Source organism: Pelodiscus sinensis, chromosome 2, assembly GCF_049634645.1.
Source record: "Pelodiscus sinensis isolate JC-2024 chromosome 2, ASM4963464v1, whole genome shotgun sequence".
Classification (NCBI taxonomy): Eukaryota; Metazoa; Chordata; order Testudines; family Trionychidae; genus Pelodiscus; species Pelodiscus sinensis.
This window is the reverse complement of record NC_134712.1, coordinates 67553386-67574914: the sequence shown is the minus strand read 5'-3', so window position 1 is coordinate 67574914 and position 21529 is coordinate 67553386. Positions and strand designations below refer to the sequence as shown.

Here is a 21529-nt window from a genome sequence, read left to right as displayed (position 1 = left end):
ATTATGGCATGCATAGGTTGCCCCCTCCCCACCAAAATTCTGAAATGGTGCCCTTGTGACTGGGGAAAGGACTGTATTGTCAGATTAAAGCTGTTGTGAAGGAATATGCATGTCTTTATACGAAATAAGACTATTTATTTATTATATGTGGTGATGTTATTAACTATTCATCCTTCACCTTTTTTAGTTCTTAGTTTTGTAAATGTTGTGATAGGTGACAATGTGGTTGTTACTTAGCAAGCTTTGTTTGTAAATGTAATAGTTTTTGCTTTAGTTACTTGTTCTCTCCCCCACCTCCCCCCCCCCCCCACCCTTTTGCACAGGTAAATATATACATGTTAATTTTTTAATAACTAGGATGTATGCAGCAACAGATTGGTTAACTTCTTTTATACCTTTAATTAAATAATCAGTCTAACTTCATTCAGGCCTGAATTCAGAAAAGTACTGTGTTTTTCTCATCTGTAGGTCTCAGAGCACTCCCAGTAAGCAAGCATGATTAGTCTGATTTTGCAGTTGGCTTCACTAAGTACAGATATGTGATGCTATTTCTGTGAGACATTATGGTCTAATGCATAAGACATGGATAAAATGCCTCAGGGTATGTCTACACTGCAACTGGGAATACCTGAGCTAGCTTTGACTGAGCTGGCATGCCTAAAAATAGCAAGGTAGTGATATGACACAGGCGGCAGCATGGGCTAGCCACCTGAATACAAAGCTAAAGTCCTGGGTGGGCTTGTACTTGAACACAAGCCTGCGCCACCAGTTCTGCTGTTGTAGCAACTGGAATATGTGCTGCAGTCATGCCCGATTGCTCTGTAGACCTACCTTTAGAGACCTACCTTTAGTTCTGTGTATGGCTTTCTCTCACAAGCATCCCATGAAACTGCTGGCAAGTAATTTTAACTTTTTGTTCCTTAGCTAGCTCATCTGGAAAATAAATCTGTACACTTTGCACCTAAGATATGGCGGAGTTTTGATGAAAATGCAAGGGAGATATCATTATAAAGGACCCTGAAGTTCCCTCATTTTTTATTAAATAGGCCAAGAGTTCAATGAAAAAAGCATTAAGTAACTCTTTCACCATGAATTACTTATTGAAAATGAATTCTGTTGAATTTTCATAACAAGTCTCCTAAAGAGTGATGTAGAAAAAATACACGTACACATGTGCGCGCGCGCGCACACACACACACGCACATTTTATTGCTAGTCCACAAGTGCTGGAATTCATAATAATTAGTACCTGAAAACAGACTAGTACACATGTACAATGATTGGTTAATATTTACTTGTTATGTATCCAAACGACCTTGGGTTTAGGATTTCCTTCTGCCTTGCAGGTAAAGTAGGCAGTATTCCCTGGGGTAACATCTACATCCTGTGGCTCAGAAGTAATACAAGGTTTATCTGTAAGAAAAAGAAAAGGTAAGAACAAAAAAGTCACCAATATTTTAACATGGACTTTTGGAGGGAAAACATAATTTTTCAACATGATCTAAAAATGTTGGTGAACATAAATAATCTTAGAAATTCAAAAAATGCTGTTTGTCTAAAACACTCCACATCATTTACATCCAAAACCTCATAATATAACTGATGTAATGTGAGAACAGAATGGGAGGGAGGAAGTAGCAGCTGAGAACTGCAGGGTATAATCTTGAGATACGATCTCTAGCACCCAGTGGTGACCTGCAACCAGGCTGATACAAGTAGGGATACAGATGATTTAGGATACAGCCATGTACATCAAGAGAGATGACTGGGGTATCGCTTTTGAGTGCACCCTCAAAATGGGTGTTTCTGGCCCCCTGGATGCTTTTCTGGAATGGACTATGCAGGTGAGTGGGAGGAGAAAGAGCATCAACAATTAAAGCTTGTGTTGCCTTCTCTTCTGCTGTCAAGGCCTTGGCTGCAGGGCTGGCCAGAACTTCTTCCTTGCAGGCTGTGGTATGTGCATACCCAGTTACCAAAGGGTGGCCTGAGTATCTTTCAATCCATTCAGACTCATGTCCATTTGCTCTTCAGAGAGTCCATTCCCATCAAATAGGAGGTCCTGGATGAGATTAATGTTCCCTCTAAGCTTGGCAGCAGCATGGCTTCACAGGTGATGAATCAGCCCGCCCAGTCAGAGGCTCAGGGCTCCATACACAGAGCTGACTGACTGGGCAGGGCTGATTAATCATCTGTGAAGCTGTGCTGCCCCGCAGCTTAGAGGGAACACTGACTGAAGTCTGCATTTCTTGGGAGAGACCAGCAGCCTGAAGCCGGGACTGCACCTTGTGACCCCTGTCAATGAGACTACCCTAGCCACCATGTCCCACACCATTTGAAGAGAGCATCTTACTGCCCCAGTACTTTCCTCTTCCAGGGTGCCGAATTCCTGGGCCAGATCTTGGGGCAGGGACTCCTTGAATATATGGAGGGAGTTCCATGAGTTAAAATTGTACATGCCCAAAAAACCCCGGTGGTTCATATGGAATTGCAGGCTTCTGAATGAATTTTCCTTCTGAAAAGGTCTTTTCTTTTATCCTCTTTATTTCTGGGGGTTGAGCTGATGTGCTCCTTATTGTACTTTTTGTTTGCTGTGGAGATGACCAGTGAATCCGGAGGAAGGTGGGCATATAGGTATCTGAACCTTTGGCCAGGACAAAATACTTTTTGGTCCTTTCGGAGGTATAAGTGATGGATGGATGGAATTTGCCCAAGGGCATTGGTAATTTTCAGGACCTCATCATGTAGGGGTAGGGACCAAGAGCACATAGAACAAGGCGTCCACCTGCAAGGCCACCTCCTTTACCTCTAGGCTCAAGTTCTCAGCCACCCATCAAAGAAGGGCCTGGTGTTCTTTAAAATCATCCAGTGGGATGCCTCTTGAGGGTCCCACCATCACCTTGCCCATGGTGGAGGATGATGATTGTACTGCCAGTGAGGCCTCAGGCCATTACTCCCCTATGAGAGAAGGAGATTTTGGGGTGGGAACTGGCTCTTCTATACTGACCTCTGAGTGCATTTCCAATATCAAGCACTGTGCCACTGGTATCATCAATTGTTTGGAGGTGGTGGCTGATGAGTGATGTGAAGAGGGCATTGTAATCACAGGCATGTCCCATGTGCTCTGTAACAGGTTCAGTCCTGTCAGCGAGCACTCCTTAGCGGCTATAAGGAGGCTCACAACAATAACCTCGCCCACTCTGGGTGAGATACAGTCCAATTGGCAGTAGAAGTCCAGGGTTCCCCCCTTGCCCGGGGCTCTTCCACACTGCTATAAGCTAGCCTCCTTTTGCAGGATCTAGCCTTGGTTCATTGAAAAGGTCCAGCTCCCACTCGGAGCTGGCCCAGGTGCTGATGCTCCCAGCCAGCCCAGAGTTCTGGCCAGGTTGAGCTCCAGGAAGAAACTAACTGACCTTCACCCAGCAGCTGAACCCTGATTGGCTGCAGGGCCGGCTGCCCTTCTGCCCTGCTTGGAGGCTCTCCCCACTGTCCCTGCTGCTGGCCAGGGTGCTGAATGGCCTCCAACTAGGGCTTAAACCCCAAAGACTAGGGCATGCTCCACTTCAGGCGAAGTCACCAATGGGACTCTAACGTCTAACTACACTTAACAACTACTCTCACTACTATAAACAAACTATTTACAAGAACCTAAGGCTCAAAGTCAAGAGATGAAACAGCTGGCCCATGCTATGCAAGGAAAGGCACTCTAACTGCCACAGGCAGTATGAAAAAACTGAGAGGACATAGGGCTGGTGGCACCTGATATACTGCATGAGTGCAATACTCAAAAAGGCACCATTGCTAACCCTATTGGTACTGCAAAGGAAAAAATCTTTGACGACATGTGCACAGGGGTCGTCATGAGCAAGTAGTCAGAGAGGAACATTGCCATGTTCATTTTCCTCTGGCTATGATATCTGTTTCCATGTCATCGTGTGATAGTTTACAATGATAGAAGAGCTCTTGCTCTCTCTTATTCTTGAGCTACATTTTTCAGTGCATGCAAGAAAAGGTGGATAGAAAATATGCTTTGGAAGCAGAAATTTTAATTAACATTTTAATATCATGAAATAGTAAGTACCTTAAAACTCTCATAATAAAACTGGGATTTTGGTCACCTTAATCTACCATAAAAGCACATAGAACTAATAGATATTAAATTAGACTACACTGCCAATCATCTGATACTTGACATTAATTTAATTTGAACATAATTGAGTTTCAGAATACTTCACTTATCAATTAAAATCTAGAAGTGACAGATGTTCAGACAGACGTTACAACTTTCACAGTAAATGGCATATTTTTTCTGTAGCTTTCTCTGCTGCCTATAAGCCTTCAATTCTTTTTAATCTCTTAATCACATCATTTCAGCCAAACAGACTCCCATACTTGACTAGATAAATACATCATTAAAAGATTGTTAGTTAGATATATTTAATTCAAATAGATACATCTAGTTATCTTGGTTTTTATAAATAAATGTTTATAACTCCAAAAGAGCATCCTACAGGAACCACAGAGTTGAACTGGATCATTTGGATTCTGCCTTCAGTAAAGAGTAAAAGAGATCATTCTACAGGACATAGAACAGAGTGTGCTCCTGGAGGAATTCTACACCACGCTGTGTACACAGAATTCATGTCTCCTGCAGATTTCTTTGCTTCCCCACAGAAAACTGACCTTCTGATAGGAAAGCAAAGGAAAGCTGAATAAGTGCAAATGCATTGTTTCAGGCACCCAGAGCAGCCAGTGGGGAGGTAAATCATCTAAGAGGAGAGCTGGGGAAACCCCAGCCATTGGCCCCTTCTCTGTGCTGGACTCTGTTCTTTTTCTCCTGTACGGAGCATCCACAGCCAGGTAAGGCTCAGCCCCACAAACCTCCCCCAACTGCAGGAAGGTCTGTACCACTCCCATCTCTTGATTCCTGACCTCATCGCTTTCTCAGCCTTGGAGGGAGGGCTCGCTGCATGGGAAACTACTCCCCATCTGTCCAACCCCCATGAATATGAAACACTCACACATCGAGACCACTCACTGAGACTTACTCCTCTTGCACCTGAATCCCACCCTACAAATCTTCATTCTCTTCATCCAGACCCCCACTCTGCCAAATCTCATGACCCTGCACCTAGAATCCCACCTCTTCACCAGACCACCTCCTATCTACCCCGATTAGTTGCACTTGGACCTTCACCCCATCAAGCCATGTTTCGCCCTCATCCAGACCTCCTGCTGAGTCCCATCTCCCCCACCTTCACAACCACCTTCACACAGTCCCCCTGCATCCAGAAACCCACAGAGAGTCCCTATGTGTCTAGATACTCTCCCAAACCTTGTATCAGACCATCCACACTCAGAACGCCTCACAGAAAGTCTTCTCACCTCATATCTGCTTCCAGACTTGAACCTTGCCAGAATGAGCCTCCTTTCCTCACACCTAAATTGGGGGACATGGATAGGCATGTGCGCAAGACTTTGTCCCTCTTGCCTGCTGTATTGATATGCATAGCACAGAAGCACAGGGTCTAGGGTGTTTCAGGGGAAGGCTCGGCTGTTGTGCTGAGTCAGGGTTGGGTGCAGCCTTACCAGCAAGTCCATATTTTGGGGCTGAGAGCTTCAGGGTGATCTTCCACCTCCATGCAGCCTGTGCTCAGCATTGACATATGGGAGACTCCACTTTCATTAAGTATTGTGGCAAATGTAATTGTAGACTCTCCACTGAATAACTTCTCTTTCTACATGTACACACTCACAAACACAGTGCTAGACACAGCAAATAATGAGGGATGTCTTTTTCTTTACTCACTCTTAATAATCCCTTTCAAAGCATGGTGCATATGGAGAAGCACATGCATAAATCTTGGCAGGATGGGTGCAATACCATACAACCAATGTGAATGCAGACTAAGACAATGGCCCTTGGTGTCTGAGTGATAACATGTGAGAACTTTGTTAATTTGCCCACACACAATAACAAATACTCCCTAACATGATGTCCTTTATTTTATAAGTACAGTGTAGTTCTCTTTTTTATAATACTCAATAGAGTTGTAGTAATATAAGACTTCATGACAATCAATTCGATAAAATCTTTGCAGAGAAATTGGAAGAAACTATTTTCTGTACACTATTTATTGGGATGAGTCTAGTTTAGTTTTTAAGTTGAACAATAAAATGATCATAATCATAGACTTCAAGTTCTTCATTTTAAAGACTGAGTAAACCAAAAGAACTGAGTAAACCAAAAGCACATATTTATAAGCATTTCAAAGAAATGACCATAAAAATAAACAAAATAAGAGTAAGTTTATTTTCCAGAATACATAAAAAAATAGATAACTGTAGGCTTAAAGCCAAAAGGCACACAAACAATTTTCTCTCCAAAAATTCATGCAGCCAACCTTACTCACCACAGTTGAATTCTTCCACTATTAACGATGCAAGAGACCTGCCCTGAAGTCTCCTGGGATACTGACATGTGGCAACAGCCTGAGTATTTCCTTTTCTGGTATATTCTTTTATTAGTTCAGCCAACCACATTAATTCACAGTCACAAAGTAAGGCATTAGAATCCAAGCGCCTGTGCATACATGAAATAAAAACAATTGTCTAGGATGAATATTAAATAACATGTCACCAACTTGTTTATAGTTAACATTAAAGTAGTAAAGGTGATTACAGTTCCTTAAAAATAAATAGATAATTTCTCAATAGATAATCTCTGTATGTCTATATCTGTGTACACACACACACATATACACATATTATATATGGACACACACTTTAAATGCTTTGGCTTGTTGCATTTTGATTTCCTTTCTTCCTTTCTCAAGGTTACAATATATTCCTTAAAAATCATTTGTCAGCAATATGTTGGCATAAAAATGTACTCTCAAAAACAGTAAGCTGTCTTTCAGCTCCAGTATAATTCAGCACAGAACATTAATAGCCAAAAGGTGGAAATATCCATTAGAAAATCTGGCTATGTATCAGAAGGGGTCAAGCTACACATATTGGTGTTTCCGTCTGAAAGGACTGGTATGTAAGTAACACCTCTGTTTTGTGGAGTTTATTTACAGGAAAAGACATTTACTTTTATTCTTGTTTCAGATTTTTAAAAAGCTTAGGAATTGCCCCTGACACGCCCACATTGCTCATGTTTCCCTGTGAGAAATTAGCTGCAAGAATGGCAACAAGTTTTACAGTTCATTTGAGGAATCTAAATTATAGCTACTCTGTATACTACAAATGGAAGTAGATGCTGAAGTCCCATGCATATCAATGGAATTAATGTGCATTTTTAAAACTATGTATGTGGTTTAAATGCTTCTTGGGTCTTCTTGAAATATTCTTCCATTCCTTCCCAAGGCAGATCCCCCTAACTCAGTGGTCACCAACCAGTAAATCAGGAACTCCTGGTAGATCTTGAACCCTCTGACAGGTGATCTTGACTGGTTTAGCCAAGAGTCTATCAAATGCTGGCATTTCAGCTGCCCCTCCCTGCACTGATGCTCATCTCCTGCTCTTTGCCTTAGAGCTGCCCCCGCATTTCCCCACTTGCTGGGCAGGGCAGGGCAGGAAAAGGAGGGACTGCTGATGTCGTGGTGCCCCCTCTCTCACCCTGTAATCTATCTCCACAGAATGGAGGGGGGCACAACAGAGTCTGGGATGGAGGAAGTTTGCTGGCAGTACCAGGGCAGGGGTGAGTCTGCCTTAGCCCCACTGCACCACCTGTGGTAAGCAGTGTCCATCTAGAGCCTGCATCCTGAACTCCTGCCCCAGTCAAACCCCCTCCTGTACCTCAAGTCCCTGGCCTAGCCTTGAGCCCCCCCACAGACCCAAACTCCATTACCGAGCCTGTATCCTGAACCCCTGTGTGCTCTCCAACTCCCTGCCCCAGGTTCAGATCAGAGCAACTCCAAATCCCTTAACCAAGACCAGAGCCTGCACTCTAACCTTCTGCCTCTGCTTGATGAAAGTGAGGAAGGAAGGTGGAGGAAGGGAGGATGGAGTGAGCGGGGGCGGGGCCCAGGAAGGAGCACAAATGAGGTGGGGCAAGGGTATTTGGGTGTGAGGTAGGTCCTGGATTGCACTTAAATTCAAAAGAGTGATCTTGTGTTTAAAACGGTTGGAGATCACTGCCCTAACTGAACCTTCAGAAGACTTATTTTATTTGAAACTAGTAGACGTTGTTTTAAAAAAATCTGGTTTATGTATGAGTTTGTTTCACCTATATGACAGCCACCTCCTTTAAAGATTAAGGCTTGATCCTCAAAGTAACATTAATAATAATGACATTCAAAAATTCACACTATTTAAAGACACAGACAGTTGGGAATTTGAAAACTAAATTGATTGGGTCCATAAACTTTAAAAACGATTTGACTGAAATAACAGCCATAGAAACTGTAATGCATGTAGTTGTTGTTATGTTTGCATGATGTTTCCCGTTTCTAAGATAGTATTTGAATGCATGTATGTATTTTATGTTGGGTGTGGCATATTTCTAGGATTCATTTTTCACAGAATAAAATATTTAAGGACTCTTTGTTTTTTACCCGTACCTAGTAAAAACCACTGTGCAATAACTATTTTTCCATTAGTGTCAGATTACTGCCCTTAACCTTCTATCATCATACCATAAATTCAGAACCTACTACACTGAATGTTAGATTGTCCAACTGCAAGGAATTTGTCATGACAATGAGGTCAACCACTATAACTTGAAGGGAATACTAGATTCCATTTATTTCAGGTTCTTAAATGACTTCCATTATCTGAGCACCTCCATAACTTTAATTTAATTTAATTATCTTCACAACACCCCTACTAAGATATAGATACTGACGTTCCTCGGTCACAAAAGGCAGAGCAGGGTATTGAATGTTGGTCTTCTAAGACCAAGACTAATGTCCTAGCAACTGGACAGTTCTTCTCCCCTATCCCAGCCTTTAACCCCACCTCCACAAACACACACATGCTTTGTTTACACTAGAAACTTACATCAGTATACCTATGTCGCTCAGGAGGGTGAAAAGTCCACATGCCTGAGTGACAAAATTAGGCTGATTTAACCCCCCAGGATAGACAGTGCTATGACGACTTCTACTGCTGACACACCTACTGCCTCTTTGGGAAGTGGCTAAAGCCCTCCCAGCAGGGGAAGTAGCATCGTCTCTGAAGAGTTATAGCACAGCTGCATCAGTGTAGCTGTGATGTCCCTAGAGCATTAATATAAAAAGGTAGAGAAGCCCTCACAGTCTCTTTCTCTCTCTTTGTCTTTAAGGGATGCTAATATGTTCAGGATGATTCCAGTGACTTAGCCAGTTCTATAAAACCATCCCCCCTGGAAGCTATTTTTCAAATTAAAAGCTGGTGCTTTTTTAAGGTAAAAAGATTAAGTCTATAAACACATTTAAAGTGCCTTTCCGTAACAGTGAGCACCTTTAGGCTCTCTTTTTGTCATTAGCTGCCCACCAGGAGGAGCAGCCTTACTTGCCTTGCACTTGTGTATTTAGGAGTTTCAGAATTCTGGAATCAAATACAGAAAAATAAAATCAACTAAGAGGGAATAGAATTTCTCTTAACCTCAAAAAGATATGACTGAAAAATAAACAAACAATTCCTCTGGAAATGATGTGAGTGTTCACTTCTTTGGTAAATATTATAATCTTGCAGTTACCATGAATGCCACTACTAATTCCAAAAAACTACAGAGAATAGTCTTATCTCAGTATTCCTGTATAGTTCCCGTTATTACACTCCCATATTGACAGAAGAATAGGCCCGTGTGGAAGTATTACAAATACCAAGTCATATTAATCTTCTGTGACAGTAGTATCACACACCTAGAACACATTGATGGTCCATGTGATGTTGATGTTTTTATTTCCCTGCCATCCTTACGTTCCTAGCTTTTGATAAGGAGAAAGTTAAGGAAGTCAGCCAGTGGTGGGCAACCTGTGGACTGAGGGCCACTTGCGACCCACTGGGATTCTGTGTGTGGCCCATGAGTCATTTTATTTACCATTGCCCATGTGCAACATTGTCAGATTCTGCTGGTTTCCATCTGAGATTTTTGCCTATCGGTATCACTAAAGTGACACGCACCTAAAACAAGGGCATATGAAGGGAGGTGTGTGCTGATTGCACACAAGACTGGGAGAGCCGTGCATTCTATCTGCTTCCAACCAAAGAAGTGCTATGGTTCAATCAGCACCACCCCACAAATTCTAGGTACACAAGCGCAGTTAGCAAAACTACTCTATCCTGGGAGGCCGTCTTGGTTACAACAATCTTGCAGCCACTGAGATGAAGGAGGGCCACTCATGTGATAGCCATTACTGAGCTAAGCTTTGTTTTTCACTTCTGCAGTCTTTAAGGGTACATCCACTTTACAAGTAAAAACCCCTGGCTGGCCTTAGTCAAAGTCAGACAGGACTCACTCATATTTGTCAGACCGCTCTGTTTATTAGCAAAGCCGCTCTGCTAATTCACTTAGAAAATGTGAGTGCCACACAAGGTTCAAACTCCTTGATTTATACAGTCAAAAGAAAGCCAAGTTAACAGGATTAAAAAGAGAGGCAAAACTTCACATGCTTAGTGTGAGGCTAGTCAAGTATCTTCATCTCCACATCAAGCACACAGCAATCTCCTGTCCATATCTCCCTGGTTATCTCAATTGCTTTCTGCCTAACACCTAATGTTCCTTTTCCTATTATCTCAGGCCCACCTGGCTAGCACTCTGATCTGCATACCTACAAACAACATTAACATACGTTTTCTTCTTCCTGTTCAGAGACAAACAGTATTCCTTCAACTTATTCAATTATTACACCACAAATCATCTTTGTCTTACAGTATAATTCTTTCTACTTTCACACCTGCAACAGTTGACTTGGGCTTGCGGGGCTCAGGTTAAGGTCTGTCTAATGCCTAGATAGATGTCTAGGCTCAGGCTGGTGGCAGGATCCCAAAGCCTGGGTGGCAGCCTAAGCCAGGATGTCTACAGCACAATTAAACAGTCCTGTAGCCATGCAGCCTGAGCCCTGAAAGCCCTTGTCAGCTAGCACAGGCCAGCCCCGGGTATCTAACCATGGTGTGGATGTACCTTAACAACAATTTCAAGGATAAAAGTTAAGATAGTAAAGATGCAAATGTTTTCTCTTTGGCCATGATTCAACAAACTACTGAATTTTAAATATATGTTAATGCCCAGGATCACTTACTTAACTTTAAGCATGTATCTCTTCACTGGGACTTAGAGATGTATTCAGTTTTAAGAAGGTGCTTAAATCTTTTAATGAACCGGGATGGATTTCAGCATGAACTTCAGTGCTTTGCTCAACTGGGACCAATTTGCCAATTCAGAGAAATCCTGACCACCTGGAGATTTTTTAGTGTTTTGAACCCAATCCTGGTCCCATGGAAATAGCTAAATACTCATCCAATTCAGGAGGGATAGGATTGAGCCCCTTAAAGCAGGCATTTCCACATCCAGCTTTGGAGACACCAGAGCTTAGTAACTACAGCTGAGGAACAAACAGCAGAAAGAGAGGAAAAATTTACGTTTTGAAGTCCCAAAGCTATAGCTTTCTAATTGTGAGATTAAAAGGAAGAGGTAGTTTTAACCAATGTTTATGTAGTTACGGGGAACTCTCTTTGTAAGAAAAATTGTATATCCTTCAGCTGGCCAACTAGGACATGGAAGAACAAATGATATATGCAGGCATATAAAATTATTTGTGTCTGTCTACTTACTGACAGGCCCATCTACAGTATTATTGAGAGTCACCAAATTCTGTCCTGATTTAGCCTTCATTCCCCGTATTCCATATTTAGGAGCTGCTATCCACATTCCTTCTATTACCTCATTTGCTTTCCCTCTCATTTTTCATTCTTCAACCTTGTTCTTCCCTCCCCCGCCTTCTCTTTCAGCCTTCTGTCGGATGGAATTTCTTTTAATTTCCATTCACATTTCACTTCTTATGAAACATCAGAACAAACACAGTACATTATGTCACTTTCTCTGTCCCATGGTGAAGAACGTGACAACCACAGTTTATCAGAAAACTGCGGTCTCCATTTAACTAACCTAATTAAAAACCTTTCTTCAAAGTTCACACAGTTTTTCAGTAGAACAGGAATATCATTATTTACAAAATTGTTTTCCAAAATTCACAGCCTCTTTAGTGAATCCAGAGGAGAAAAACTTCCAGCTGGGATCTTAGACAACTTATTATTATGCAGAAATCTGAGGAACAGAAGATATCCCTTAACAACTGACAGAGTTCTTAACAGAATTAAATATTAATATATTACAAAGAACATCCCTCTGTACTGTATAATTTAAAAGCTGATAATAAAACATTTGCAAAATATTAACAAATTAGTAAAGCTGCTGTTTACAAAAGCTAAAGGAGGTGGATTTTTAGTATTTTTTAACCACAGCTTAATAATAAATAATGATTATATTTCTTTCAAAGATTCTGCCTTTGTCATCTAATGGACTTTGTTTCCCCCACAAGAATAGAGGCATCAAATTCAAACTTTGTAATTAAATACTTCCAATATATATTCCTCCTGTGGTTTCAACTGGATATCTCATGCTTCATTTTTGGCTCTACAGTATTGTGTAGACTTCCCATTCAGAGGTGGTTATGTGTCAAGGCAAGGTAAGCAGCACAGCATATCTTTTTTTATTTCTATTCAGGGCATTTCCTGCACTGAAGATCTGTCCAGACTGGTGCCATCACTCAGTGATGTAGCCACTTCAGTGCAAATCCCAGCCAAAGTAATTATTGGTATGGGTCAAATTAGCTGTGCTTAAAATTATCATCATCAGCGCTGGAGGAAATTGTGCTATTTTGGGTACATGTACATAACACACCACTGTTGGCGGTAGGGAGGGAACGCAAAGCTGAAGCGAAAAGCAGGCTGTGTCCACACTGTGGAATACAGCTGGACACGTCAGTGAAAGATTTTGGCAGGGGAAAGGCAGGCAGAGCTGCGGAAGCTTTTCCCTCACAAGAGCTTTTTCCTTTCTCCCACAGAGTTTTCATGCAGTGGAGAAGGCTTCAGTAGTGGGGAGCTGCTGCATTCTTTCCCTTTGGTGGGGAAGAGTTCTAGCAGTAGAGAGTTAGAAGAGTCTTTCCCCTTTGCTGGTGGCTTTCCCTCTAATGGAGCCTTTCTCTACTGCCTCCCTGCTGCCAGAGCTACTAGAAGTCTTTTCCTGCAGTGGGGTATGGCTCTAGCAACGGAGAGGCAGGACACTACATGGTTAAAAATAGCAATATAGGCAGGGTAGCACGAGTTGGTTGAATAGAGAATTGTGTAGTTTACACCCTTCAGAGTATGTCTGTACTCTACTCATCTAACTCTCACCTCACTGTCATTACTGCTACTTAAACTCATTAAACCCAGGAGAGCTAGCAGATTAGATATTCTACAAGCCACCAATCAAAGGTGCAAAGTAGACATTGCCTTCACCTGTTTACTCTACAGCAGGGGTCGGGAACCTAAGGCGCAGGGGCCAGATGCAGCCCCTGGCTTGCCTGGATCTCACCCCCAAGGCTCAGGGAATTGGAGAGCCCCACACTGAAGCTCCAACCTTCTCCCCCCCTGCCACATTGGTGCAGGGCTGGAGCACACAAAATCTACTGGCCTGGGCTACCCCTGGCTCTGATGTGAAAGGGGAATGTGGGGAGTGTCCTTCTCCTTCTCAGTTGGGGGCTATGTGAGGAAGGATTTGTTATTTTTCATTTGTTTCAAGTCTCATTTGTTTCAGATTCATTTGTGTGCAGCCCCTGACTGATTTTTCTGTGGGCTCCCGACCCAAAAAAGGTTTCCTACCCCAGTTTACAGGTTTGGAGTTTTGAGAGAGGTCTGACAACTGATGGCTGTAAGTGAAGGAAATCCACAGTGGAGATGAGGTCCTAAATTATCCACATGAAAAGATATTATGCCAAACAGATTTTGTGAAAAAATCCTTCTGGAGTTTTGATGGAAATGATGTCTCTAGTTACTTGAAAGAAATCTAAACTCACTTTCAGAGAGCTCTAAAGTCAATTCACTCAAAATGACAACTTGGGATTGTCTGCAGCCATAGAGTTCAGACTTGAAAGAGTACTTTTTGGCTGGAGGGTTTGCAAGGAAAACTGCATCTGTGACTATCACAGAATCGCCTCAACTTTTCAGCTCTTCTGTAGATAAAAGGGCACAGAATTTATCTAGGTCAGTCAGATTTTGAATGAAGATGACAAATAAAGAACATAGAACTGAAGAAAAAATTGCCAAACCAGCACTTATAGTCTCTGTAATTTTGGTAGGTCCCGGAAGGTTTCTGGCTGACTGTTTCTATTTGATTGAAGTGAATATATCTGTGGAAACACCGTAAATATAGTTAGCTCATCTTTGATGGACATTGTAAAGCAATTGGAGAGAAAGAAAATCAATGGTATTGGCTATAAACACTGAAAATACTCCACAAACCCACAGAAAACAATCTTTGGAAACTGGAAATCAAAGTATTTTTAACAATCCTTTCACCTGCTGTTCACAGTGCCAGTCTAAGAACCCACTGATACATAAAAGGTAAACCTGATGCCTATCAGCAGGTAATGGCCCCAAGCCATAACCGTCTGTAACTCAGCAGAAAACGCCTGCTGAACTTATTATTCTGTTTAATGAAACTCATTTAAATTAGCATTTGCTTGTATAATAATTTGGGCTAAACATCAGGAAGAGCATGTAACAAGTGGCCAAACAAAGTAACATTTCCATTAAGGACAAAGAATCAGCAAAAAGGGAGTTCTTACTTTGTGCAGTAACTGCGGTTCTTCGGGATGTGTGGATCCCAGGTATACATATACATACCCTATCTGCAGTCACGTGAGCTCTATGAGCATGAAACTGGAAGAGTATTGCTAGCAGTGTCTTTAACTCCATTCCTGCACTCTTCTTCTCAAGCTCTGAACCAAAGGCCTACGTGTTAGCGCCAACCACCTACCTCCAGTTCCTTTCTACTGTGGAGAAGGATCCATCAAGATCCACTTGGCTTCCTCTGAGAGGAGAAGTCTAGGATTTCACACTGATTCCTTCTCTTGCTACAGCTGCCATTACCATTTTCTAGACATAGGCAAACACCTACTGACGTTTCACCTATCAGCAGTGATTAAAGACCTTGAATGCCATATTATGATTATAAATACAATTTAAGGAAATAATACTGAAACTCAAACTTTGTAATTGAACTTTTTGTACCAGATTTTTTCTCTCCTATTCAATGCTTTAGTAGGAACAATCCAAAAGCCACAGTTGGCATGGCAGCCTTTTTCAGCCTTTCAGGTTTCTGTTTGACTATTTAAACTTCTTCAGCAATAACCAGCGAACAAGGTTCCAAGTGATGACAAATCTCCAGAGAGGAAGCTGCAGTAGTACTTGGTGGCCACTCCATCCCAAAAAGTGGGTGGGACTGGCTGTTGCCCTAAATATAAACCAGTGCAGATCAAGGGGAGGGGGAAGGTTCAAGGTGGTACAGGCAGTCCCCGAGTTACGCGGATCCGACTTACGTCGGATCCGCAGTTACGAACGGGGCACTTCCTCTCCCTGGTCTCGAGCAGACCAGGGAGAGGAAGCAAAGCGGCGGCGGAACGCGCGGCCAGCTGACAGCCCAGACGCGTCTGGGCTGTCAGCTGGCCGCGCGCTCCGCTCTGCTCCCCCCCCCCTCTGCAGACCAGGGGGAGGGGGAGCAGAGCGGAGCAGAGCAGAGCGGCGGAACGCGCAGCCAGCTGACAGCCCAGAAGCTTCTGGGCTGTCAGCTGGCCGCGCGTTCTGCCGCTCTGCTCTGCTCTGCTCCGCTCTGCTCTGCTCCCCCTCCCCCTGGTCTGCAGACCAGGGGGAGGGGGAGCAGAGCGGAGCACGCGGCCAGCTGACAGCCCAGACGCGTCTGGGCTGTCAGCTGGCCGCGCGTTCCGCCGCTCTGCTGTGCTCCGCTCTGCTCCCCCTCCCCCTGATCTGCAGGGTGGGGGGGGAGCAGAGCGGAGCACGAGGCCAGCTGACAGCCCAGATGCGTCTGGGCTGTCAGCTGGCCGCGCGTTCTGCCGCTCTGCTCTGCTCCGCTCTGCTCCCCCTCCCCCTGGTCTGCAAACCATGGGGGGGGGGGAGGAAGCAGAGCGGAGCACGCGACCAGCTGACAGCCCAGACGCGTCTGGGCTGTCAGCTGGCCGCGGGTTCCGCTGCTCTGCTCTACTCTGCTCCCCCTCCCCCTGGTCTGCAGACCTGGGGGACGGGGAGCAGAGCAGAGCAAAGCCGCGGAGCCCGAGGGCAGCAGGATAGCCACGGCGCGTCTGGGCTGTCCCGCTGCCCGCGTGTTCCGCCGCTTTGCTCCCCGTCCCCCTGGTCTGCAGACCAGGGGGACGGGGAGCAAAGCAGAGCAAAGCCACGGAGCCCGAGGGCAGCAGGATAGCCACGGCGCGTCTGGGCTGTCCCGCTGCCCCCATGCTCCGCGGCTTTGCTCCGGATGCCTGTGGTACAGCAGCTGGGGCGCTGCCGGTTGGTCCCGTAGCGCCGCTCTGGGTGCCACTGGACCAACCCGGCAGCACCCCAGCTGCTCTGCCCCAGGTGTCCCCTAGTCAGCAGCTGCTGAAAATGACCAGTGGCTGACTACAGGAAGCCCCTGCCCCGGGCTTCCTGGAATCAGCCGCTGATCAGTTTCAGCAGCAGCTGACTTGTGGATGCCTGGGGTTCTTAAGTTGAATCTGTATGTAAGTCAGAACTGGCGTCCAGATTCAGCCACTGTTGAAACTGATCAGTTTCAGCAGCGGCTGAATCTGGACGCCAGTTCCGACTTACATACAGATTCAACTTAAGAACAAACCTACAGTCCCTATCTTGTACGTAACCCGGGGACTGCCTGTATAGGCATCTCTCAGCTTCTTTTTCATCTTCTCTGTTACTCTATGGCTATGTCTATACTACATTGCGCTGATTACATGCCCTTATGCTGCAGTACATCACGTACTTTGTGGGGGTGACCCACTGATAAAAAACACCCACATCGCTCAGAATACAAGTTGTGCCTCTTATATGGCTAATGAAGAACATATGCAAATTCCAGAGGAAAATGGGAAGGGAGGGGAGATTACAATAGGTGATTTTTGAAAAGCCCATAGAACATAAGGGAGTGTATGTAGCTCCACATGTAGGTAGTTGGTTGTTTTATGGAAGCCCATCATATAGTTGTTAGAGGGGGCACTTTCCCTAGGGAGTAGACCTACTGATTTCATTAAGCAAGACTTCATTATGAGGGTAAATGAGCAATACTACAACTGCCATGTAAACCCTACATTAGGGTGGTGCAGGAAACTGTGCCTGCTCTCCTCGGAGAGTAAATTCTCCACAATGAAACAGACTAGGGCACAGTGAAATGCAATTTACATCTTTACTCCTGTGGGGTCTGCAGTCTCTTAACTGAACATAATCTATCATAATATGTTTTAATGCTGCTAAATGTAAATGTGTACAGGCCATACCTACAGGATGGGAGATTTGTTGGGGAAGCAATAACTCTGAAAAAAGATGTGGGATCTTGGTGGATTGTAAACCGAACATGAGCTCTCAGGTTGATGGTGTGGCCAAAAGAGCTAATGAGATCCTGAGATACATAAATAGGAATGCTGAGTTTCCCTCTATATTTGGCACTTGTATGATCCCTGCTGTAATACTGTTGTTTAATTCTGGTGCCCACAATTTGAGAAGTATGATACACTGGTAAGGGTTCAGAGAAAAGCCATAAAAGTGGCTCAAGGATTAGAAAACCTGCCTTACAGGGATAGAGCAGAGCTGAATATTTACCTTAACAAACACAAGTTTAAGGGGTGACTTGATTATCATCTGCAAACATCTACACAGGGAACAAATAGTTGATTTGTTTTCTCTTCAGGCTATCAGAGAAAGGAACAATATGATCCAGGCAATGTAAGTTGACGCTGGACACATCTAGACAGTAAATAAAGTGCACATTTTTAAAAGTAATAGAGATGTAGCCGTGTAAGTCTGGTCTTGCTGAAACAAAAGACAGGACTATGCAGCACTTTAAAGACCAACAAATGTTAGTCTGTTCTAAAATCTGATTTGTCAATTTTATATGTGTTCACTTTTTTTTATTGTATCCCTTTGGTATATATGGTCATGCCAATTTTCTTCCACTATTTGATCTGAGGAAGTGGGCCTGGCCGACGAAAGCTCATCACCTGTTAGTCTTTAAAGTGCTGCATAGTCCTGTCATTTTTAAAAGTGACAATTAACAATTGTAACAATTTATCACAGGTAGTTCTTGATTCTCCATCATCAACAATTATTTAAATCAAGACAGGATGTTGTTTTCTAAAAGATATGTTCTAGTAATAATATTTGTGGCTTGTGTTATTCAATAAGTCAGACTAAATAATCACAATGGTCCATTCTTGCATTGAAATCTATGGATAATTTATGAACATAGGTTGCTTATACGGTCCAGTGGATATTGTTACAAATTTCTGGCTACTGCAATCATGTTTCTGAGTTACCATACGATGTTCTGCGTCAGAAAGAGTTTACCTTCTGAAAAGTTATTGGATACATTAAAAGAAAACAGCTTTTCTTCTAAGCCAGTGCTCTGATCTGATGACATGCTTTCTTTGGGGGCAGAACAAATAAGAGCTTGTGCACTTGATATTCTCAACAATGACAAATGGCATTACTGCAGAAAAGAAAACATGGCTCAACTAGATATGTATTCCCAAGCCAGCATACATGCATGTTAAAAGTTAAACAAGTTATTCATATGTACATTTTGTTTATAATAGAAAATAAATGCTTTCTGGACTTTTAGGTGCTTTTTAAAATATCAATAGAGGAAAATGGGGTAAGTCGCTATATATCCAGTTCTTAACCAAGAGCATATTCTGCTTGTGGTAGATTCTGAGTTCTGCTGCATAATATTGTTTGGCTGGAGACCACTATGAATTCAGCCTGTAAATCCTGCTCCATGAAACTTTTGATTGCTACCTGGGGATTTCTACCTCTCAGAGAACTAGATACAGCTTTGATCACAGCTGCTAGTGAGCTAACATTGTTTTCTCTTAGCCTGTAACTACCATTTTATGTTGTAATTCATTTCTGGACTTCTGCCACACACAGATTCAAGGAGAACTGTCAGCCACTAATAGTCTGGCTTACAGAAATTGAAAGAGGAAACAGAATTATTTTTCCCACTCAGTAAGTGTGCAGCTGTTTAAATCTTTGGCTTCTAAGCTGCATTCATCAAAGATAAACAGAAAATTTTCAGGATTGTGGAAATTCCAGTATTAAGGTTTAAAGATAAGGACAACAGGATTTAAAATTGTGTTTCTGGAGGCAGAATATAAAAACATTTAGGGACACATCAAATCAGTTTCAGGAACTAGGGGGCAAGAGGATTGGAATTCAAAACCCACATGCATACTCTACAGAGGTCTTAAACTCCTTATTCCAAAATATACTTGTACAAATGTTCAGTATAATACTCTACACATTTAATCCTGCTGCTATTATTATGTTTAGCCATCATATTTATTATAGTAGTGCTGGGATGAGCATAGCACCACCCAAACATATGATGCGACATGCCCTAAAGAGGTTATACCCTAAATAGACATGACAGGTAAAGGGTAAGGAAAGTGAAAAAACAAAAGCAAAATCAACAATGTGATGGATGTAAATACTATAGTAGTATTTACCATAGTAGGCATGAATATGTCCTTCTTGTTTTATTATTGGAATTCTTTCAGGGGGTTATGTTAGGAGTAGATTTAGCTAGATGCAAATACAAAGAAAAGAAGGGGGAAGGAGGAGTTAGAGACAGGAAGGAATGAGCAATGGAAGGTTGGAGCAAACAGCCAATCAGCACAGAGGAGAGAATAAAAACTGTAGAAAGCACTCTGATAACATCATTTGTGTCCATTGGTCCCTGCTTAAATTGCTTTCTGCAGTTGCTCTGCCAGCATCAGTCTCTTGCTGGCTCCTCTTTGTAGTCTCTTTTCCAATGGCCACAGGGCCAGAGGAATGGAGCACCCCATAGGTCCCAGCAGTTCGGAAGGGGAGAATTATCCCAACACAGTTGTCTGAGGGCTCTCAGTTGTGGCCGGGATGGCCCCAACTGTACGCCATTTACTCCCATGGCAACAGTAGCTGCTTGAAAGGCTTTCTGCATGCTGTGCTGGCTTCAGACTAAGGCTGGCTCCTCCCTAGTTCTCTTTTTGAGGCCTACTTCCCAATTATAAACCTATCAACTGTTTCTTTTGAAGCCAGGAACATTTCACTATGTTACCAATTTTATTACTTACCAGGATGCTACTGGCTGCCAATATACCCAGTATTACCTTAACCGAGATCAACTGATGCCCATTTTCCAGACTCAATTGCCTGTTAAATGGCCATCCAGATTTAGGCCTTTCTCACAAAGGGTATGTCTACACTACCCCGCTAGTTCGAACTAGCGGGGTAATGTATGCATACCGAACTTGCTAATGAAGCCCGGGATTTGAATTTCCCGGGCTTCATTAGCATAAAGCCGGCGCCGCCATTTTTAAAAGCCGGCTAGTGCGGACCCCATGCCGCGCGGCTACACGCGGCACGGGCTAGATAGTTCGAACTACGTAGTTCGAACGAGGAGTACAGATAGTTCGGAATGGCTACGTAGTTCGAACTATCTAGCCCGTGCCGCGTGTAGCCGCGCGGCACGGGGTCCGCACTAGCCGGCTTTTAAAAATGGCGGCGCCGGCTTTATGCTAATGAAGCCCGGGAAATTCAAATCCCGGGCTTCATTAGCAAGTTCGGTATGCATACATTACCCCGCTAGTTCGAACTAGCGGGGTAGTGTAGACATACCCATAGTGAATCCCCACTAGCCACACAAACTTAGGTTTATTCAATTAAAGTATTTTCAGTGCAACATAGGTTTTGTGTAAATGATAGATTCGGCTCAAGAATTCTGAAGCTTAGGAAATGATTTTTGACCTGGCAAATCAGTCAAAAGAATTTTTGAGAACAGGTCTAGCAGTTCTTGCTTTTCTGCAAGGTCACTAGTACTGCAAATATAAAGGGAGCTCAATTGTGAGTGCCACCTGTGAGGTCCTGAGAGACCTCAGTCCCCATGAAAGTCAATGGGTCTGAAAGGCACATTCTCTGACACGGATATAAGTAGTACAAAATGACTTTGAAATGGCTAAAGTTGGCTCGCTGAGAATTACCCCCGTGAAGAGGTATGTTCCATTGCTGTACAGATGGCCAGGGGGATGGTGCTGTCTCTTATGCCAGCTGTCATCCCCTACCTCCTATAGAATAAGGAAATGGAGGTAGGAGGCTCCAGGGTATTCTAGAGATGAGACATGACTGGGTCAAGGTGAGAAGGAGGTGTTGTGCAGCAGAACTGATTTTTTTTCCAAGACTGTGTAGCCACTAGCTCTGAAAAGCCACCAGTCTCTCTCACACCCAAGCACAGTTCAGCTAT

General features: G+C 43.4%; 1 protein-coding gene across 1 annotated transcript in view; it reads right to left on the bottom strand.

The window, feature by feature from the left end:
- Nucleotides 1-21529, bottom strand: part of PXDNL (peroxidasin like) — a 175333-nt gene that overhangs the window by 89159 nt on the left and 64645 nt on the right. The window contains 5 exon segments of the mRNA XM_075919820.1: nt 1296-1413; nt 6411-6580; nt 12182-12253; nt 14302-14347; nt 14350-14378. Of these exon segments, the coding sequence (XP_075775935.1) occupies nt 1296-1413; nt 6411-6580; nt 12182-12253; nt 14302-14347; nt 14350-14378 (435 nt within the window).